This window comes from Heterodontus francisci, chromosome 40 (assembly GCF_036365525.1).
Source record: "Heterodontus francisci isolate sHetFra1 chromosome 40, sHetFra1.hap1, whole genome shotgun sequence".
Classification (NCBI taxonomy): domain Eukaryota; kingdom Metazoa; phylum Chordata; class Chondrichthyes; order Heterodontiformes; family Heterodontidae; genus Heterodontus; species Heterodontus francisci.
In genome coordinates, this window is record NC_090410.1 from 5,395,673 (window position 1) to 5,419,260 (window position 23,588).

General features: G+C 44.7%; 1 protein-coding gene across 1 annotated transcript in view; it reads left to right on the forward strand.

The window, feature by feature from the left end:
* Positions 1-2,778: 2,778 nt before the first annotated feature.
* LOC137353001 (cytochrome P450 2C3-like) overlaps positions 2,779-23,588 on the forward strand; it is a 29,251-nt gene continuing 8,441 nt past the window's right edge. The window contains exons 1-7 of the mRNA XM_068018879.1: positions 2,779-3,275; positions 6,625-6,787; positions 14,819-14,968; positions 17,712-17,872; positions 20,440-20,616; positions 20,928-21,069; positions 22,313-22,500. Of these exons, the coding sequence (XP_067874980.1) occupies positions 3,093-3,275; positions 6,625-6,787; positions 14,819-14,968; positions 17,712-17,872; positions 20,440-20,616; positions 20,928-21,069; positions 22,313-22,500 (1,164 nt within the window). The 5' untranslated portion in view covers positions 2,779-3,092. The remainder of the gene's footprint in view (positions 3,276-6,624; positions 6,788-14,818; positions 14,969-17,711; positions 17,873-20,439; positions 20,617-20,927; positions 21,070-22,312; positions 22,501-23,588) is intronic.

The window sequence follows — 23,588 nt, forward strand, 5'->3', positions numbered from 1 at the left end:
ATTTTGCTCCCAGCACAGCTGAAATCATAATGCACACTTTTTCACCTCCTGTTGTAATTTCTCTAAGACTTCCTCAGTAGCATCTCATCCTCCACCTTCCTTAAATGCCAACTGGTCCAAAACTCCACTACCCACATCGCCTTTGGCACTTACGTTCTACTGACCTATCAGTCTAATCTCCACCAAGTTACACTGGCTCCCTACTAAAGAAGAGGCCCAACGTCTTCTCAGCCAGCTGTTCATTGGTTCACAGAGAAATGTCTCAGCCAGTTTTGTAAAGTGGTGCTCAAAATGTCCCTAAATTTTGTGCTATTGAATGTTCGATCCCCTGTCTGTGCTGAATTAGCACTGGAGTTAGAATATTCTTTATTTCTTTTTATTGAACTTGTACTCAAAATGAGAGTCCGGCTTTCCTTTTGGTTACTCAGCAATAGAATCAAGTGCTGCCGGGGCAGGTGTGGAATTGGCTCGATGCTGACAACAGTTTCCTCTACTTTAGCTGAGAATGTGGTACAACGCCTAGCTCAGAAGACAATTAGGAGAACATCTGAAAGACAGCACCATTTAATTGGCGTGTTTAAGATGAGTAAAGGAGTTCATAGGGTAGATAGAGAGAAACTATTTTCTCTGGTGGGAGAGTCCAGAATCAAGGGGCATAACCTTAAAATTAGAGCTAGGTTGTTCAGGTTGATGTCAGAAAGGATAGTTGAAATCTGGAACACTCTCTCCCAGGAAACTGTTGAGGCTGGTGTTCAATTGAAAAATTGAAAACCGAAATTGAAAGCTTTTAGTTAGGTATGGATATTAAGAGTTACAGAACCAAGGCAGATAGAGTTAAAATACAGATCAACTATGATCTAATTGAGTGGCAAAACTGGCTCGAGGGTCTCAATGGCCTACTCCTGTTCCTACGTCCTCATTTACTATGCACTGAAGTATACACTTGGATCACATGCACAAGTCCTGAAGTAGGGCTTGAATCCATGATCCTCTCACAGTTAGGAGTACTACCACTGAGCCAGATAACACTCAATTAGGAGGATTTTTCAGTAACAGTGTATTTTACTAGAACTTCTTCTCACTGGCTGTCAGATTCAACTCAAGCTGTAGCGAGCAGGAGCAGCAGATGTTTTGGAGCAGGCATCTAGGCTCAGATGGGAGCTGTCTGGCATTTGGCACCAAACTATAGGAGGGGAAAAGTAAGTCTGATACTGGAGTGGAGGAAGATAATTGAAAGTACCATCAGTCAAGAATTGAGGAGTGTGGTAGCAATTAAATCTTGCGACATTCTTTCAACACACTTGCTGAAAATTGATTTTGCCACAAATGCCACAAAACTGCTATCGTAGAAGGCTCATCAACAGTGGGGTGGCACAGTGGCGCAGTGGTTAGCACCGCAGCCTCACAGCTCCAGGGACCCAGGTTCGATTCTGGGTACTGCCTGTGTGGAGTTTGCAATTCTCCCTGTGACCGCGTGGGTTTTCGCCGGGTGCTCCGGTTTCCTCCTACAGCCAAAGACTTGCAGGTGATAGGTAAATTGGCCATTGTAAATTGCCCCTAGTGTAGGTAGGTGGTAGGGAATATGGGATTACTGTAGGGTTAGTATAAATGGGTGGTTGTTGGTCGGCACAGATTCGGTGGGCCGAAGGGCCTGTTTCAGTGCTGTATCTCTAAATAAATAAATAAACACTGGAGCAGTTCAAGGATAGAGTCCATGCTGTCTTTGGTTCTATTTTCAAAGGTCATCCACTAGGTCACTGATCTGTGGCTTTCATGGAAAAACAGAAGTAATCATATAAGCTCCAGAACTCTGGTAAAAATCCTACACTCCTATGTAGTAAGAACAAAATTTTCCTATTCAGTTACGATAAACCAATTCCTTTGAACTATGGAGAGTGAGTGTTGGGATTCCTGTGGGTATATGATCATTTGGTTGGTCTGTTGAAAATTCAAATATCACTTTGGGCTGGATTTTACGTTGGGTGGACGGGAGCTGGCCACCGACATAAAAGTTGGTGGCCAACCCGCCTCTGCCCCGCCCGGGCATCCGATTCGCATTTTATGGGTCCCCGGGCTTTAATTATTCTGAGGCGGGACTTCCACCTGAGGGAGTGGCCACTTAAGGGCCTTGATTGGCCTGGGGCTGCCGGCCCGTTTCTCACCCCTCCCGCTGGCCCACGTAAAATGGGGTGGAGGCGGGGGCAGGTCGGGAAGGCCTTCTGGAGCCTCCCACTCACTTTTACGCCACCCTCCCCCAGCCACCATCCGGCTCGCTGGGGTGGCGTAAAATTCCGGCCAAATGTTTAAAAGATTAAAAATCTATTAATTGTGAAGTATAAAAATCATGCAGAATGCATTATTTTTACAAAGTGATTCATGACAACGCTTCGTCAGTGCTGACGTCATCAGGCTGCGCCGCGGTGCGCACATGCGCAGACAGTCTCCTGCTCTCTGCGCATGGGAGTCATGCCTCATACCCCCTTTGATATGTGCAACCAATTACACACCCGTAACTGTTTGACCCACCCCACCCTTTCACATTTTTATGTACCCTGCACAAATTACACAGGAGGAATGTTGGGTTCACCCACAGCTTGAGTTACAAAGCCACAAGATGTTAATCAGAGTTCTTCTTGGGTTGTCATATTTTTGGAGGCTGTGTAACTTTTGCTTGTTTTGTAGTTTTGCACATACTTACATTCTCTGAAGGAAAACAGAACAGGTGTACAAACACCACAAGGTGGCCGAGTTCCCGGTTTGGAGCTTCCCTGACATTTCTGATCTGTATAAATAGTCTGAAGAGCAACTCCCTTCAGCACTATCACCGAAGCGTGTCAGTGAACTGCTTTATTTCTTTAATCAATTCTTTAGTTCCTTTGATTTGAGCGGAGTGAAGGCAAGTTTTGCTGTTCTGGTAGGCCTTCCTTTTTGTGGTAGTGCCTAGTTTTGCTGATTCTGAAGTGAACTCTGCTTTAATGAGATAAAAATTATTTTCTTTATTCCTCTCCCGGAGATACGCTCCGAGTATTGAGAGCAGATTGCAGCCTTTATTGCTCCTGCTGGAATCTTTCTGTATTCCTTGCGCCTTCACCATGGATTTATATGACCCAGGAACAACTCTGCTTTTTGTTTTGCTAACTGTTCTGCTGGTTATGTGGTCCCTTAAAAGCAAACAGCCACAGAAAATCAAGCTTCCCCCAGGTCCACCTCCCCTCCCAATTCTTGGCAACTTGTTCCAAGTGGAGAGAAAAGCACCTCACAAATCTCTCATCAAGGTAAGGCAAACTTCAGTTTCTTTAAGTCGTTAAATACTGAAAATGTCTGCTTTACTGTCCAACTTTCCCCCCTCTTTCTTTGAAAGCTTTGATTCATCCTGCAGCACAAATCCACATGGGCTAGGCACCCCTGGGGATCTCACCCAAGAGGCCATTCTGAAACTATTAGGCTGAACAAAGAACAAAGAACAGTACAGCACAGGAACAGCCATTCCGCCCTCCAAGCCTGCGCCGATCTTGATGCCTGTCTAAACTAAAACCTTCTGCACTTCTGGGGACCGTATCCCTCTATTCTCATCCTATTCATGTATTTGTCAAGATGCCTCTTAAACGTCGCTATCGTACCTGCTTCCACCACCTCCCCCGGCAGCAGGTTCCATGCACTCACCACCCTCTGTGTAAAGAACTTGCCTCGCACATCCCCTCTAAACTTTGCCCCTCGCACCTTAAACCTATGTCCCCTAGTAACTGACTGTACCACCCTGGGAAAAGGCTTCTGACTATCCACTCTGTCCATGCCGCTCATAACTTTGTCAACCTCTATCATGTCGCCCCTCCACCTCCGTCGTTCCAGTGAAAACAATCCGAGTTTATCCAACCTCTCCTCATAGCTAATGCCCTCCAGACCAGGCAATATCCTGGTAAACCTGTAGTGTGGCGACCAGAATTGCACGCAATATTCTACGTGTGGCCTAACTAAGGTTCTGTACAGCTGCAGCATGACTTGCCAATTTTTATACTCTATGCCCCGACCGATGAAGGCAAGCATGCCGTGTGCCTTCTTGACTACCTTATCCACCTGCATTGCCACTTTCAGTGACCTGTGGACCCAGTGAATTACTGAGTGTTGGTGACTTACTAAGGGGGAGTCACAGCCAAGTCAAATATTGTTCTTAACCAATGTCCAAACATGCTAATTTTTCAGCTTGCCTTACGAAATAGTGCTCAGGAATAAAAGGTTAGCTGATTTTATTTTCGACCTCGTTCTGGAGATACTGAGGGTAATGCTAGTGTCCCTATCAATATCCTAACTAAAAACAGCTGATCTGAACAGTCCAAAGATAGAACTTTGGACCTTTCTGGGTCTGTATGACCCAGTATAAGAGACTATGGTTATCCACTCAGCCTAAAAGTCACGGGGTTTAGGATAACAATGACAAAGTGCCAAAAATGTTCAACAGAATTGTTCTCAGCTGAAACAAAATCTAGACAAGTCTTTGATAAAATTACCTTCCACGCTTAGCTACAAATCCAGCCTAGCCTGATGAGAAGAAAGCTCCTGTTTGTTAGCTGTAAGCATTCTATGTGAAATGAGTGTGGGCAGTCTCAATTTCATTCTCAATGGGCACAAGATCTAGAAAGAGGCCTTCCCAGCTGCGGCCTTAGCAAGTCAAGGCAACTTTACTTAACAGTCGCAGCTGTTTGCACCAGACCAGTATATTGCAGGACAAAACTAGCAACAGTAGTATAGATCTTGTGCAATACAAAAGTATGAATCAGGGAGGTCCCAGATTAAAGTCATCACTGTGACTGTGGTGCACTATTCCTCCTCATCCTTCTCAATCTGTCTGCAGCCTTTGACAGGGTTGACCACACCATCTTCCTCAACGCCTCTCTTCTGCTGTCCAGCTGAGTGGGGATGCCCACACTTAGTTCCATTCTAATCTATTCAGTTGGAGCCAGAGAATTTCCCGTACCATTACCTCTGGAGTACTCCAAGGATCTATTTCTTATCTACATGCTGCCCCTCAGTGACTTCAATTGAAAATACATTAGGTTCCACATGTACACTGACACACCCAGCTCTACTTCATCACCACATCTCCTGACCCTCCAATGCCTCTGTTGTCATGCTGCTGTCTGACACCCAGTACTGGATGAGCAGAAATTTCCTCTAATTAAACATGGGGAAGATCAAAGCCATTGACTTCATCTACAGACGGACTTCATTGCCTGGCCACCAAATCCATCCCACTTCCTGAACATTGTCTCAAGCTAAACCACCGCCTACTTACCCCTCTGCCCCTGCTTCAATCCATTTTCAACAATACTTGAAGCAGTTCCACATGTTCCTGCATGGAGTCCGTGTGGAGTAGGATATCGTCCACATATTGAACCAGGGCCTCTCTCCGTGAAAAGTGTGCCAATTTGATTTAAAATAATTGGCAAGAGAAGTAAAAGCGGCATGAGGAAGAAGTTTTTCACACAGTGAGTGGTTCAGGTCTGGAATGCTCTGCCTGAGAGTGTGATGCAGACAGGTTCAATCGAGGTATTCAAAAAGGAATTAGGCTGTTATCTGAAAAGGAGGCGAGAAGGTGGAGGAATGGCACTAGGTGAATTGCTCATTCGGAGAGCTGGTGCAGACACAATGGGCCAAATGGCCTCCTTCTGTGCTGTATTAATTCTGTGATTTGTTGCTGAAACCCACATCCATGCATTTGTTTCCCCCAGACTTGACTACTACAATGCTGTCCTGGCCGGCCTCCTATATTTCACCCTCCATAAACTTGCGCTCATCCAAAACTCTACTGCCCATATCGTAACTCACACCATCCCATTCACCCACAACCTCTGATCTACATTGGCTCCCAGTCCACCAGTGCCTCAAATTTTAAATTCTCATCTTTCTGTTCGAATCCCTCCATGGCCTCACTACTCCCAACTCAGTAATCTCCTCCAGCTTTATAACCCTGCAAGAGCTCTACATACCTCCAATTATGGTCTCATGTGCATTCCCACCTTCCTTCACTCTATCACTGGCAGCTATGCTTTTAGCTGTCTAGGCGCCCAGCTCTAGAATTCCCTGAACCTCTCCATCTTTCTCTTCTTTAAGATACTCCTTACATTTACCTCTTTGACTAAGCTACCTTCTAATATCTCCTCCTTTTGCTCAGTTCCTATTTTTGTCTAATTATGCTCCTGCGAAGTACATTGGGAGGTTTTGCTATGTTAAGGGCACAATATAAATGTAAGCTGTGTTGTTGATCTCTACTCCGTGGCCTTGGCTAGGAAAAGCAAGTATGTGGCTGTTGTGCAATTCTGGGAATAGTTTTAACAGTGAGGCTCCCCACAAATAAATAGCTGCCTGCTGCGCACTGTTTAGAGTCATAGATGAAGATTGGCCGTTTGAATGAGGCACCAGTGGAGCTACACCCAGGAAAGGAAAGCTAAACACTAGAAAATAATGTGTCAGAGTGAAATTAATTTTTTGCTCTTCCCCTTAGTATTTGAGCCGAGTTTAGTGCTAGGAACATGATGGGAAGAGATTCTGTCCTAAATGTCGATGAAAGAAAATACAAGAAAATACACCTTTTTTAATAGTTATTACTTATTTATCATGTCTCGTCAGCTGAGTGAGCAATATGGCCCCATATTCACCATCTGGTTCGGTCGCTGTCCTGCAGTGGTGCTGTGTGGCTGTGAGATTATGACGGAAGCATTGATTGAGCGAGGGCACGACTTCAGCGGCAGGTATCTTTTACCTGTCTTCAAAAAATTGTCAAACGGCTATGGTGAGAACCATTTATACACTCTATTTGAATTATTGTTGCTGCTCTTGCCACCCTAAGATCTGAGAATTTAGGATGAGACAATGTACAGCAACAGGAGGAGGCCATCTGGTCCACTGAGTTTGTGCTGGTGCTGGATCTTCAACTGGAACTACCTACTCTAATTCAACTTCCCTACCCTTTACCCATATCGCAGTAGTCACTTGTAGTAAAGCATTCCAGGCTCTAATAACCACCAGTGAAAAAGCATTTCTTATAATAACTCCATTCTTCCAGTGATAATTCTAATTTTATGGCTCCTTATTCCTAATTTTAAAAAGTGAGGAACAAAACAAGGTCACAATGACCTGCTCCAGTGAACATCAATGCAAGCTCGAAAAGCAGCACATGATCTTTCGATTAGGCACCCTACAGTCTTGTGGACTGAACACTGGGTTCAATAACTTCAGAGCATGACTGCTATTAAAACATTTTATTTTTTAACCATGTGCCTGCTTTTCCTGTAGTCTTGTAGCTGCTCATTATTCTGCTATTAACAGTCTCTCTGGACTAATGCTTTGTCTTTCACCACAAGCATTAACACACGTTTTGCCTTTGTCCCAGGACAGCTTTGTTATTTAATCACCTTCTGCCCTATCAAACACCTTCCCCTTTGTTCTCTCCCCCACCCCTCTCCCCTTCACTTGCTTAAAAGCTAATTCTTTTCTAACCTTTGCCAGTTCTGATTAAAGGTTACAGACCTAAAATGTTAACTTTGCTTCTCTCTCCACAGATGCTGCCAGACCTGCTGAGTTTTTCTAGCATTTTTTGTTTTTGTTTAAGGTAACCCAATACATTGCTTTCAGCAAATCATAGAAATATAGAAGTAGCATTTACAAAACACCTTTTCCATCCTCAAGACATTCCAAAGCTCTTCATAAACAATTAATGACAGTACTTCTGAAGCATAGTCAATGTCGCTTTGTAGGCAAACATGGTCACCAATTTGCACGCAAGAAGATTCCACCAACAGTAATGAGATAAATGACCAGGTAATATGTTTTTGCTGGTGTACTTTGAGGAATAAATGTTGGGCAGGGCACTGAGATCCCCCCTGCACTTTGCTGAACAGTGTCATGAGACCTTTATATCCACCTGAACAAACAGATAAGGCCTCAGTTTAATGTCTCAAGGAAAGGACAGCAATACCTTAGTACTGCAATTAAGTGTCAGTCTAAGTTATATGCTCAAGTCTTGCAGACCAACTTGAAGCCACAACCTTCTGACCGAGATGCCAGAGTGCCATTACTCAGCTAAGCTGACACTGAGAAGCTGTATGGGGTGTAACAAATGTCCTCAAGACCATTTGGTAAGGGAGACTGAAATCGATCAGCATTTCCATTCCTGTTCATTTCTGGAATTGCACATGTGTGGAGGTTCGTGTGATGCAGAATCTGACTCAGCTCTGATACACTAATGACAGTTACTGCCAAAGCTTACACAATGGTACCCTGCCTTCAGGAAGGGGGAGAAAATTGGAGAGAAGTTTTGTAAAAAGAAACAAAAATGTTTTATGTATTAAAAGATCATCTCTCCCTCGATTTATCCTTATAAGTTAAAAACCCATGCCAATCAGACAACCAGCACTGCATTAATCGCTTGTGAGACAAGACTGTCCCAAATATCTCCATCTCCTGCGTTCACATGATAGGTACTGATGATGGCACTCATTTGGTCCATCCAGAAAGAAAACTAAGTCCTATCATCATGCCATCTAGCTTATCGAATGAATCTAAAGTTGCTGATCAGACTTTGCATGAAAAAGTTTGTTTGTCCTAAACTTCCCTTTCACCAGCTTTAATGGATGTCTCTTGTTCAAGTATATTACCATTCTTTGTTGTTGCACAAGGGTATGCACGTGATATTGCTTTGTGAAGTTTATATTCATTAATATATCACACATTTTATAATTTTGCACCACTTTCCCTCTTGCCCATTCTTGGTTGCCAGGTGGCAAGTTGCATTTTAACTTGAAGACATGAATTGACCAGGACCAATTGTGGGGTGGGGCGGGGGGGGGGGGGGGTGTTGCAAGAGCAGCTGGCATTATATTACCCTCATAATCTTCCTCCTCAGAATCATCTGCAGAGAATTTGCATTCTGAGCCTTGTTCCAACTGCAGGTCAAAACTTGCTGCTGTGCAATAAAATGCAGAGCGCAGAAGATCACAGTTCTTCTAAACACCCTGGCTGGTGCATGCTGATGGGTACGTACAGATCTATCCCAATCATCAGCCTGAAGTGCGTCTGCAGCAGGCCAATGGCTTGTTTGATTACACATCTGTAGGTCATATAACATTCATTGTAGTGCTGAAACAAAAACAAGAAATGCTGGAATCACTCAGCAGGTCTGGCAGCATCTGTGGAAAGAGAAGCAGAGTTAACGTTTCGGGTCAGTGACCCTTCTTCGGAACAGTTCCGAAGAAGGGTCACTGACCCGAAACGTTAACTCTGCTTCTCTTTCCACAGATGCTGCCAGACCTGCTGAGTGATTCCAGCATTTCTTGTTTTTGTTTCAGATTTCCAGCATCCGCAGTATTTTGCTTTTATTCATTGTAGTGCTATTTGGCTTCATGGTCTGGTTTCTGATGAGTGTCATTAGCCAAGCTTGAAGCTGGTATCTCTTGTCTCTCGCAACCATCCCTTAAGTATGAGCCAGGTTGAAAGACGTCAGGGGGTTTGGACTGCCACAGCACCCCAGGAATTTTGTGGATGCCTGCAGAAATACCTTTGTGGTTCAATATTAGTTGTACATTATTGGAGTGCAAGCCCTTGTGGTTCACAAATACTCCTGCTTGATCTTGAAGTGTGGAGGTTGCCACGTATGTGCTGCCAATGACACCCCTGCACCCGTGGGAACCCAGCCAGAGACACAAACCTGAGCGCCCATCCATTCTGACTGGTGTCAACTCAGCAAAGTTTACATAATTGTCAACCCTGGCAAACAACCTATTTATTGTCTTATTCATTTGTGGCTGTCAATTAGGAGATCATGGACATGTCTTCAGGAGAGCCCTGGAAGGATCCAGAGACAAAAACATTGAGGGCGGTGGTCACTTTGACCGCCACTGGTAACGTGGGAGCAGGCCTCCTAGGAGGTTGCAGATGTTTGCCATCACCTGACACAACAAACTGAGCCTCCTGAAGCACTGCCATGTTAAGGAAACTCAGCCACTGCCTGTACAGCCTGTGGCACAGGTAGTGCCTGCTGTGAACTGCACCCCCTCTGCTGTCCAGCTGCAAGTCTCTGAACAGCAGGCTATTGCTGTTTGTCCCCGCACTGATGTCTATCTGCAGGTTCCTCAACAGCAGACTGCTGTTGGATATATTGCTGCTCATCTGAAGTCCAATCGAAGGCAGCCAAGATGCCACCCATCCTGATGTAATTCAGAAAACCTCAAGTATTGAAAGTAAACTCTCAGAAAAAGTACTGTAAATATACCCTTTCCCACTAGTAGGTAAGAAACAGCCTTGAGTACTGAGTATTTATTGCAGTATTTCAATGAGTTTTAATCGGTACCTCCAAGTGCCATTGTGTTTTTACCTTGCTTTTGATGGCGAGTTTCAGCAGACCCTGGAACCTTGTGGATGTGACGTTAAATTTAAAAGTGTGTGGATATATCGCTCCAATATAGTGATTAGAAAAGGGTGTGATAGGCATCCACCTCTCCTGAGATGGATGGATGCATGCAAACAGACTAACAGACTTGAGTTAAACGCGGAACTTGATGGGTTGAAGTCAAGTTCCCAACGTGCTTGCACTTTTGCCGGTTTTAACATCCCACCCGTACTCAAACCTATGTGCACCTCCAGGTTTAAACTCCCTCTAACGCAGCTTGATTGTGATACTAGCTATTAGCCAGTAGTCCACCGGCACTCATTGTCCTGGCTCACATGTGAAGAGTCGCCATTTTAATAAGGTACTAGGAGAGGCCATTCACTGTTCCCCAACTTATCTCAACAGAATAAAACTATCTATATAAACACATGAGCATTCAAAGAGAAGCGAGAAACAAGGGTAGTTCACAATAAACGGGGAAATACATAAATAACGTGGTGAAGGTTCAGCTTTGTAATACGTACAACGCACAATGTTTAACCCTCCTTTAAATCACCATCTGGTACTGTGTAATGAATTGCATGGACAGAAACGACTAGGGAGGGGAGTTTTCACACTTTTCAGTAGGGGTAGGCGGTGGTGTAGTGGTATTATCACTGGACTAGTAACCCAGAGACCCAGGGTATTTCTCTGGGGAAATGGGTTCGAATCTCACCACAGCAGAAGGTGGAATAAATTAATAAATCTGGAATTAAAAGCTAGTCTAATGATGGCCATGAAACCATTGTCGATTGTTGTAAAAACCCATCTGGTTCACGAACGTCCTTCAGGGAAGGAAATCTGCTGTCCTTACCTGGTCTGGCCTACGTGTGATTCCAGACCCACAGCAATATGGTTAACTCTTACATGTCCTCTGAAATGGCCTAGCAAGGCACTCAGTTGTACCTCAAAAAAAAGGAATGAAACCGGACAGACCACCCGGCATCGACCTAGGCACCGGAAACGACAACAGCAAACCCAGCCCTGTCGACCCTGCAAAGTCCTCCTTACTAACACCTGGGGGCTTGTGCCAAAGTTGGGAGAGCTTCCCCACAGACTAGTCAAGCAACAGCCTGACATAGTCATACTCACAAAATCATACCGTACAATGCCCCAGATGCTGCCATCACCATCCCCGGGTGTGTCCTGTCCCACCGGCAGAGGTGGTGGCAGAGTGGTATACAGTCGGGAGGGAGTTGCCCTGGGAGTCCTCAACATCGACTCTGGACCCCATGAAGTCTCATGGCATCAGGTCAAACATGGGCAAGGTAACCTCCTACTGATTACCACCTACCGCCCTCCCTCAGCTGATGACTCAGTACTCCTCCATGTTGAACACCACTTGGAGGAAGCACTGAGGGTGGCAAGGGCACAAAATGTACTCTGGGTGGGGGACTTCAATGTCCATCACCAAGAGTGGCTCGGTAGCACCACTACTGACCGAGCTGGCCGAGTCCTAAAGGACATAGCTGCTAGACTGGGTATGCGGCAGGTGGTGGGGGAACCAACACGAGGGAAAAACATACTTGACCTCGTCCTCACCAATCTGCCTGCCGCAGATGCTTCTGTCCATGACAGTATTAGTAGGAGTGACCACCGTACAGTCCTTGTGGAGACGAACTCATGCTTTCACATTGAGGATACCATCCATCGTGTTGTGTGGCACGATCACCGTGCTAAATGGGATAGATTTCAAACAGATCTAGCAGTGCAAAACTGGGCATCCATGAGGCACTGTGGGCCATCATCAGCAGCAGCAGAATTGTACTCAACCACAATCTGTAACCTCATGGCCCGGCATATCCCCCACTCTACCATTACCATCAAGCCAGGAGACCAACCCTGGTTCAATGAAGAGTGCAGGAGGGCATGCCAGGAGCAGCACCAGGCATACCTCAAAATGAGGTGTCAACCTGGTGAAGCTACAACCCAGGACTACTTGCATGCCAAACTGCGTAAGCAGCATGCGATAGACAGAGCTAAGCGATCCCATAACCAATGGATCAGATCTAAGCTTTGCAGTCCTGCCACATCCAGCCATCAATGGTGGCGGACAATTGAACAACTAACTGGAGGAGGTGGCTCCACAAATATCCCCATCCTCAATGATGGGGGAGCCCAGCACATCAGTGCGAAAGATAAGTCTGAAGCATTTGCAACAATCTTCAGCCAGAAGTGCCGAGTTGATGATCCATCTCAGCCTCCTCCTGAAGTCCCCAGCATCACAGATGCCAGACTTCAGCCAATTCGATTCACTCCGCGTGATATCAAGAAACGACTGAAGGCACTGGATACTGCAAAAGCTATGGGCCCTGACAATATTGCGGCAATAGTACTGAAGACCTGTGCTCCAGAACTTGCCGCGCCCCTAGCCAAGCTGTTCCAGTACAGCTACAACACTGGCATCTACCCTGCAATGTGGAAAATTGCCCAGGTATGTCCTGTACACAAAAAGCAGGACAAGTCCAATCTGGGCCAATTACCGGCCCATCACCCTACTCTCAATCATCAGTAAAATGATGGAAGGTGTCATCAACAGTGCCATCAAGCAGCACTTGCTTAGCAACAACCTGCTCAGTGATGCTCAGTTTGAGTTCCGCCAGGGCCACTCAACTCCTGACCTCATTACAGCCTTGGTTCAGACATGGACAAAAGGGCTGAACTCAAGAGGTGAGGTGAGAGTGACTGCCCTTGACATCAAGGCAGCATTTGACCGAGTATGGCATCAAGGAGCCCTAGCAAAACCGAGGTCAATGGGAATCAGGTGGAAAACCTACCGCTGGCTGGAGTCATACCTAGCGCAAAGGAGGATGGTTGTGGTTGTTGGAGGTCAATCATCTGAGCTCCAGGACATCACTGCAGGAGTTCCTCAGGGTAGTGTCCTAGACCCAACCATCTTCAGCTGCTTCAGCAATGACCTTCCTTCAATCATAAGGTCAGAAGCGGCGATGTTCGCTGATGATTGCACAATGTTCAGCACCACTCATGACTGCTCAAATACTGAAGCAGTCCGTGTAGAAATGCAGCAAGACCTGGACAACATCCAGGCTTGGGCTGATAAGTGGCAAGTAACATTCGCGCCACACAAGTGCCAGGCAATGATCATCTCCAACAAGAGAGAATCTAACCATCTCCCCTTGACATTCAACGGCATTACCATCGCTGAATCCCCCACTATCAACATCCTAGGGGCTACCATTGACCAGAAACTGAATTGGAGTAGCCATATAAATACCGTGGCTGCAAGAGCAGGTCAGAGGCTAGGAATCCTGAGGCGAGTAACTCACCTCCTGACTCCCCAAAGCCTGTCCACCATCTTCAAGGCACAATTCAGGAGTGTGATGGAATACTCTCCACTTGCCTGGATGAGTGCAGCTCCAACAACACTCAAGAAGCTCGACATCATCCAGGACAAAGCAGCCTCCTTGATTGACGCACCATCCACAAACATTCACTCCCTCCACCACCGACACACAGTGGCAGCAGTGTGTACCATCTACAAGATGCACTGCAGCGATGCACCAAGGCTCCTTAGTCAACACCTTCCAAACCCGCGACCTCTACCAACTAGAAGGACAAGGGCAGCAAATACATGGGAACACCACCACCTGCAAGTTCCCCTCCAAGTCACACACCATCCTGATTTGGAACTATATCGCCGTTCCTTCACTGTTACTGGATCAAAATCCTGGAACTCCCTTCCTAACAGCACTGTGGGTATACCTACCCCAAATGGACTGCAGCGGTTCAAGAAGGCAGCTCACCACCACCTTTTCAAGGGCAATTAGGGATGGGCAATAAATGCTGGCCTGGCCAGTGACGCCTACATCCCATGAATGAATAAGAAAAAACTTCAGCAGTTTTATACATCATATAAGAAAATGGAAGTTTTAATATAGTTATGAGTATTTCTGAGAATATTCTAGAATTGTTATAGTTTTAGAAGGAATGCTGAGGTTGTGGTTTCTTAGCAATAGCATTTCTCTCTCTGTTCAAGGAACTCTCCAGTCCCTGTGGGATATAACAAGGACACAGCACAGTCAATTGTCCATTGTTCTCCCAAAGGGTGTTATCTCGGTTACACAGCTCCTTCAGGCACAGGCCTTCATGTAGACATTCCTGGGCCAGATAAGGTGGAGCCTTGTGCCAATTAAATTAAAAAGATGTTCTTACAAGCAATAAAGTGATCTCCAAGAGGAGACTGGAAAAGGAGGGGTCTACCTTGGGTATTTGTCTCTAGGTCATTGTCCAATTGAATGGGAAGATATGATTGAATGAGTTATTGGCATGAGACACTGTGGAAAAAGGGTGAAAAAGAAATTGGAAAATATTCAATAAATTTTGTCCGCAGTTGATGGAAAATTCCACCCAGGTCATTTACAGTCGTCTTTGTTGCAGGGCTCGTCTTCAGCAATGGGGAGAGATGGAAACAGCTTCGGAGATTCACTCTCAACACCTTGAGGAATTTTGGAATGGGGAGAAAGAGCATTGAAGAGCGGATCCAGGAAGAAGCACAGTTCCTGGTTACAGCTATCAGAAATAAAAAAGGTTTCTGACCTAAGTTTATTTTCAATGCTTCGTAGAGTTGCTATCTTTTTCCAAGTTCCAAGCCAGTGACAGGAGTAACAGACGGGCATACGAACATACGAATTAGGGGCAGGAGTAGGTCGTTCAGCCCCGCGAGCCTGCTCCACCATTTGATAAGATCATGGCTGATCTGAATGTGGCCTCAACTCCACTTGCCTGTTTGCCCCCCATAACGCTTGACTTCCTTGTCTACCAAGAATCTTTCTAACTCAGCCTTGAATATATTCAACGACCAAGCCAATACTGCTCTCTGAGGAAGTAAATTCCAAAGACCAGCGACTCTCTGAGAGAAAATAATTCTCCTCTTCGCTGTCTTAAATGAAAGACCCCTTATTTTTAAACTGTCCTCTAGTTCTAGTCTCACCCATAAGTGGAAACATCCTTCCAGCGTCCATCTTGTCAAAATCCTGTCAGGATCTTATATGTTTCAATAAAGTCACCTTTCATTCTTCTGCACTCCAATGGGTATAGGCCCAACCTGTTCAACCTTTCCTCATAAGCTAACCCCTTCACCCAGGATAGAGTCAAGTGAATCTTCTCTGAACTGCTTCTCATGCAATTTTATCCTTTCTTAATTAAGTAAAGCAAAACTGTACACAGTACTCCAGATGTGGTCTCATCAACGCCCTGTACAGCTGTAGCAAAACTTTCCTATTTTTATATTCTATTTCCTTTGGAATAAATGACAACATTCCATTTGCCTTCGAATCGCTTGCTGTACCTGCATCCTAACCTTTTGTGATTCTTGTACCAGAACAGCCTGATCACTCTGTACTACAAAGTTCTGCAGTCTCTCTCCATTTAAATAATATTCTTTCCTATTCTTCCTACCAAAGTGGACAAGTTCACATTTTCCCACATTATACTCCATTTGCCAAATGTTTGCTCACTCACTTAACCTATCTATATCCCTTTGTAGACTCGGTCTCCTCTTGACAACTTACCTTCTTCCTACCTACCTTTGTGTCCTCTGCAAATTTAGCAACCATACATTCAGTCCCTTCATCCAAGTCATTGATGTAGATTGTAAATAGTTGAGATGATGGATAGGAGTTAGGATGGAGCATGGAAGGGCTGCAAGTTATAGGGTTGAAGTCATGGCTTGAGTTCTGATGGAAAATTGACCAGAAGTACATTTTTTAAATTCTTGGTATATGGAATTCACTGGCAAGGCCAGCATTTATTGCCGATCCCTAATTGCCCTTGACAACTGATTGGCTTGCTAGGCCATTTCAGAGGGCAGTTAAGAGTCAACCATATTGCTGTGTGTCTGGATCACATGTAGTTCAGAACCAGATAAGGACGGCAGATTTCCTTCCCTGAAGGGCACTGGTGAAGTAGATTTGTTTTTACAATTGATGATAGTTTCATGGTCCATTACTGAGACTAGCTTTCAATTACAGATTTTTATTAATCAATTGCACTTACTAATTAATTGAATTTAAATTAGCCATGGTGGATTTCAATCCACGTCTCCAGGGCATTAGCCTGGGCCTCTACCATCTCCCCAATAAAAATCAAATTATTGAATGCCCTCACTTCTTGATGCACACAATTGGATAAAAAAGTGGAATAACATTTAAAAAAACATTTTGCTGTCCATCCCTCAAGAGTCTGGATAGCTCTTGGTCTGTGACAAATGACTTTAGCTTTAAGGAAAGAAAAATTCAATCTGGGTTGTTACGCCAGATCAATGGTCAGTGACTCTGATTGATGGATGTCAAGTGAAAACAGGGTTGAATTGCTGTGATGCCTTCCATCAATGAATAGCCTGCCTAGGTAGATAGGAGCAGGAGTAGGGCATTCAATTAGATCATGGCTGATCATCTACCTTAACACCATTTTCCTACGCTATCCCCATATCCCTTGATGTCATTAGTATCCGGATATCCATCGATTTCTGTCTTGAACATGCTCAGTGATTGAGCTTCCACAGTCCTCTGGGGTAGAGAATTCCAAAGATTCGCCACCCTCTGAGTAAAGAAATTCCTCCTCACCTCAGTCTTAAATGGCATACCCCTTATTCTGAGACTATTTCCTCTGGTTCTAGACTCACCAGCCAGGGGAAACATCCTATCTACATCCACCCTATCACACCTTGTAAGAATTTTGTAAGTTTCAATGAGATAACCTCTCATTCTTCGAAACTCTAGGATACAGGCCCAGTTTCCTCAATCTCTCCTCATAAGACAATTTTGCCATCCCAGGGATTAGGCTGGTGAACTTCCGTTGCACTTCCTCTATGGCAGGTCTTTAGGCTCTTCAGCAGCCTAACCACCATTCCTTAACTTATCGTGGTGTGGAGCGAGAAGGAGCAGAAGTGTTGCCAAATTACATTCACTCCCCCTCCCATTTGGCTTCCCTCCCTCCCTTCAAGACCTATTGGAGCACTGGTGCCGGCCCTAATGAGTCCTTTCTGAACCAGCAAGCTGTCTCTGGATTCTCTGGATGCTCTGTCTGCAGCTCACCAGAAATATGGTGATGACCCCCCCAAGGCCCAATTTCAAACAAGTCTCAGGCTTTTCAGCATGCAGTCTGAGCTGTCACCTCCTCTGAAAATGGATCAAAACCAATTTTCTGCACTGTTTATTTACAGGAACATACTTCTGAATTTTAATACCTACAAAATATTAATGTCTGCCTCTTGGTTGCTTGTATAACACTGTCTACCTTTCTAACTGGCCTTCTCTTTCAATTATACCAGATACCCCATTTAGCCCAAAATTTCCAGTGAGATGCGCAGTGTCAAATATCATCTGTTCAATAGTCTTTGGAGAGCGGTTTGATTATGAAGATAAAAAGTTTCTCAAGTTGATGGAAATGATTGCAGAAAACATCCTAGCTTTAAGTGGCCCCTGGGTGCAGGTACTTCCTTTTCTTTTACCATCATAATGTTATTGAAACTAACTGTAAACTGGTCAGATTTCCAGATAATGCTCAAACAGTGAGGGTAGGGAGAGGATGTAGCTAGAGATTTGCAAAATAATTTAGATTTATTATTTAGCTTGGAATAAAATGACAAATTTAAATTGACAAATGTTAATATATACATAATAAATTGAATTGAATTGGGAAATGAAGGCTTAGAAAGGGATCTGGGAGTAATGGTAGACTAACCAATTTCTATATCTGGTTAAGGCAGTAAACTAACAAAATAAAAGATATAGCCATAGTAGAATATATATCTACATAGGCAAAATAATGTGGATGCTAGAAAGCTGAAACATAAACAGAAAATGCTAGAAATATCCAACAGGCCAAGCAGGCTGGTGACCTTTTGGCCTGAAATGCCAACTGTTTTTCTGTCTCTACAGATGCTACCTGGTCCGCTGAATATTTTCAGCAGTTTTTGTTTGTATTATCTCTGTAGATAGGTACTGCATTGGTCAGGCATCACTTAGTTTTGCTCAGTTTGGTCGCATTACAAAAATGTGTACACACAAGGCAGAAGTTGTGGAGAAGAGCAATCAGACTGATCCCAAGAGTAAAGAGGTTACATTACGAGGATCACAATGTAAAATATGTTTGGCACAAAATAATTTCCAGTTTCTGGAGCATATAAAGAGCATAACAAAATTCAGCGTGAGTAATGAGCATCAATCCCACTCAATCCAGAGTACAAGCAGGATTATTCTATCAGGGAATTCCCTTCTACATCACCTGTTGATCCCCTATCCTGGTCTTCCGAGAAAAATAATCAAGCAATGCTACAACCCCCATACAGCTTCTCAACAGGGATCGAGATCCAGCTCCTTTTAAAAGGTGACTGCTAATAAGCTACCTTCACTAGGAGTCTGTCCTACATGTTTACCATTCTGTAAGTGGGGGAGTGTAGGGGTTCTGTAATGATTAACATTGCTCAAGGTCTGCAATTTTTTCCTCAGGATTCTGACATTGCTAACAAGGCTGAAATTTATTAACCAATTCTAGTTGCTCAGGCTTCAAACATCTGAGTGTCTTGCTAGGCCTCTTCAGAGAGCAGTTAATCACACTGGAGTAGATGGAATACTTTCTTCCTTAAGCACTGCAGCCTCACAGCTCCAGCGACCCGGGTTCGATTCAGCGTACTGCCTGTGCGGAGTTTGCAAGTTCCCCCATGTGACTGCGAGGGTTTCCGCCGGGTGCTCTGGTTTCCTCCCACAGCCAAAGACTTGCAGGTTGATAGGTAAATTGGCCATTGTAAATTGCCCCTAGTGTAGGTAGGTGGTAGGAAAATGGTGGGGACGTGGTAGGCAATATGGGATTAATGTAGGATTAGTATAAATGGGCGGTTGTTGGTCGGCACAGACTCGGTGGGCCGAAGGGCCTGTTTCAGTGCTGTATCTCTATGACTATGACTAAAGGACGTTAGCAAACTAGTTGCGTGTTTACAGCAATCTGACCATTCTTTTTTCATTTCCAGATCTTTAAAAAAAATTAAAACTGCCATGGTTGGATTTACTATCATGTTCTCTGGATTACTAGTCCAATAACATAACCACTTCTTTGCCCTCTACCCAAGGATGTTCCCCTTGTGAGAGAGACTAAAACTAGGAGCACAGTTTAAAAATAAGGGGTCTCCCATTTAAGACATGTTTTTCTCTCAGAGGGTCGTGAGTCTGTGGAACTCTTTTCCCCAGAGAGCAGTAGGGGCGGAGTCATTGAATGTTTTTAAGGCAGAGGTAGGCAGATTCTTCACAAACAAGGGAGTCAAAGGGTATCAGGGGTAGGCAGGGAAGTGGAGTTGTGTCCACAAACAGATCAGCCATGATCTTATAGAATGGCAGAGCAGGCTCGAGGGGGCGCATAGCCTACTCCTGTTCCAAGTTAAATAGCTTGCTTACTCCCACCCAATCTATTCCTTTCATTATTTAGAGACTTCAGCCTTTCTTCCCAGCTTCGTGCCAGGTGCTACCCTTGCTGACTCAGTCTACTTCAGGGAGTGAATCCAAGACTCTCTTGGTCTCTCTGGTTCAGCACCAGACCAGGAGGTGAAACTGTGAAACAGTGGCGCAGTGGTTAGCACCGCAGCCTCACAGCTCCAGGGACCCGGGTTCGATTCCAGGTACTGCCTGTGTGGAGTTTGCAAGTTCTCCCTGTGTCTGCGTGGGTTTTCTCCGGGTCCTCCGGTTTCCTCCCACAAGCCAAAAGACTTGCAGGTTGATAGGTAAATTGGCCATTATAAATTGTCACTAGTGTAAGTAGGTGGTAGGGAAATATAGGGACAGGTGGGGATGTTTGGTAGGAATATGGGATTAGTGTAGGATTAGTATAAATGGGTGGTTGATGTTCGGCACAGACTCGGTGGGCTGAAGGGCCTGTTTCAGTGCTGTATCTCTAATCTTAATCAAATCTCATTCAATCTCCCATTTCGGATAACCGGTCCACACTAAGCTGTTGACACTGGGTAGCCAGAAACCTAAGTGTTAATGAAAATATTGTTTATTTTGCAGATTTACAATAACTTCCCGATGATCACAGATTTCCTGCCTGGGCCTCACAAAAAGATCTTCCAAAATGCAGCAGCTTTGAAGAAATTTATAAATCAAATGATTCAAAGTCACAAAGAAACTTTCCACAAAGATTTTCCCAGGGATTATATTGACAGCTTCCTCATCAAGATGAATGAGGTACTAGGAGCATTTTTTTTTACATTCACAGGCTTCCAATTTTTGTACCTCCTCCCCTGAAGGTAAGAAAGGTTTTTCCTGGCTACTGATCTGGTGAATCCAACACGCTTAATCTGAGGTTACCACCAATTAAACAAGACCAACATTTAGTGGACCAGTGTCATAAACACCCCACTGACGCCAATACTGAAGCACCTAAAAAATGTAATAGATTGATTAACAGGATAATCTGTGTTTGAAAAAATCCTAAAAGTGGCTACATACAAAGGCCTTTAATGTTTTAAAAATAGATTTCATTTGTTTTGTTTCAGGAGGAACACAAGCCTGACTCAGAATTCATTCATAGAAACCTGTTGATATCAACAATGAATTTATTTCTAGCTGGAACTGAATCAACCAGTACAACGCTGCAATGGGCTATCCAAATCCTGGTGAAGTATCCACAGATTCAGGGTAAGCAACATCACTGTAAGTAATCGGAGGAACAGGCCAACATATGTGATTATAGTGTTGGTAGAATAGAGCATATTCTCATTTTAGACACCCAGACCCAATTTTAACTTGGGATTGGAGTATGACATGAGAGGCCCAGGGCAGGAGGGAAGAGCCCACTACAGGATAAGTCCTGGGGAAATTTTAAAGTTTGGGCTTCATTTAAATGTCGCTATGTTGAATCCCAGCAGGGATGCAATAGGGAGCAGGGTGGCAGTAGGGAGCTGTATTTCTTGCAGTGGCAGATCACCACACTAGATCATTGGAGTGGGAAGCAGATGGAAATCACAAACAAGGAAGGGGTGTGAGCATGGGGAAATATGGGGAAAGCCCTGGGCACAGAAGCCCCAAGGTTTCTTTATGGAACCGTGGAGGAGCACTTCATAAGGTCCCGTCCTGCTCTGCTTCAATAATGACTCAGCATCAGTGAGATTGCCAGTTTAGGGTCAGATCAGGTGCTGGTATCCTTGGCTTCACCATCTCCTCTTATTTCAAATGGAAACTCCCCCATTGCTGAAGCTGCCACCAAATACTCCTTTCTCTTAACTCTCAAGTGCAACTAGAATCTTGCTCTTACATCTGCAGAGACTCTTCTAGCAGCTCTCACACACCTGGACAGGACCAAGAAAAGCTGGTCACTTGGCAGACCGTGGCTCTCACCTCTAGCTTTCAGCCTCCCCACACCATCACAATCTGTTGTATGTTCTCTATTTTATCAAGACTTCTACAGTTACTGTCGCTCTGAACTTTCCTTTTTTGTTCCTCCTAACTTGCATATGCTCCATTCTATACATTTTGCTCTTCCCGGGATCTTCACTATGTCAAACTCAAGACTCATCCATTTGATTTTAAAAAATGACGTCTTATCCAGTATCCGTCTTAAACTGTACAATTCCCTACCTCCCTCAATCTTCTCTTCATCCTAAAATCTTGAGGCTTTAAAAAGCCAAGCTTGCTGTACCTAATCTTGGATGATGGATATTGACCCCATTCCCAGGATTTCTAAATGAAGAGACATCTGCTCAAATATGATCCTACTCCCCAGTGGTCTGGAACCCACACATTGTGATTTGCTAAGACCATCCTATGAACTGGCACACAGGTGATATAGACCACGATATGTGAAGTGTGACAGAAGTTGATGATGTTTGTAAATGAAATATATTTAACAATTTTAAGAAGCTGCATTTTTTTGTCCTCCCAGAGAAAATTCATGGAGAGATTGATGAGGTGCTTGGATCCTATCGAAGACCCACAATGGAAGACCGTGCAAAAATGCCATACACAGATGCTGTTATACATGAGATTCAGCGATACATCGACATCACTCCCATGAATCTCCCACACATGATGACAAGAGATACAGAATTCAGAGGATATCTGATTCCTAAGGTTGAAATCAAAACTATTATTTAACTAGCACCTCATGACGTCAAAACATCTCAGCATTTTGCATTAAGGAATGGCTTTTGAAGTGTCATGACCATTGTTATTCAGCAAGTCTAGTAGCCATTCCTTACCATCACTGTCCCACAAAACATACAATTAATGACTAGTTCCTTTGTTTTTGGTGCATTTTGTTGAGGCAGGAATATTGCCCAGAATACTAGGAGAAATTTCATTTCAATGATAAGGGTATTCAATAGCACAGATACAGGGAAACTATGGGCTTAATTTTATCAGCTCTCTAGGAATGGGCAGGTAGGCGGGGGGCCCATAAAATGGCGTGGGAAGGAGTAACTGTCGCCTTCCTGACGCCATTGAATTTTGTTCGGGCGGGGACGGTCAAGGATAGCCTTCCTGCCCAGAGACCAATTGAGGCCCTTAATTTAAGGGCCACCTCCTGCTGCCGCTCATATTTTACCAGCGGCTGATGGGGCTCTCGTCACATGGGGAAACCATCCAATGGTATTGGGCAGCCTCCTGCTTGAGCAAACTATAGCCCATGGTGGCACCCAACCCCCCCCCCCCCCCACCCCCCCGCCACCGGTGGCAAAGGCCGCCCACGCTAATAACCACCTTCCACTTAGCTGCTTCCAAGGCTGGCATCCAAGTTCTAGCTGGGTGCAGTCCCAGCAGTGGGCACCGCTCCTAGTGGCATTGCTGAGACTGCTGAGCTGCCGGCCCTGATTGGCCAGCAGCTCTTGGAGGCGGGATCCCCAAATCTCGACAGTTACCTGCCTCAGTGCCGTTAAAAGCAGCCAGGGGACCCCAAAATGGCCAAGGTGGGGCTGCCCCAACCTTTCTGGCCCGGCGTCGGGAGCTCCATAAAATTCAGCCCTATATCTCTGATGAGGAAATCCAGAACAAGGGGGCGATAGTCTTAAAATTAGAGCTAGGCCATTTGGGGGTGAAATCTGGGAGCAATCGTTAACACAAATGGTCATGTAAATCTGGAATTTACTCGCCAAAAGGATGTGGCTGCTAAGTCAATTGAATTTTCAAGACTAGTTGATGTGTAAATCAGCCATGACCTAATT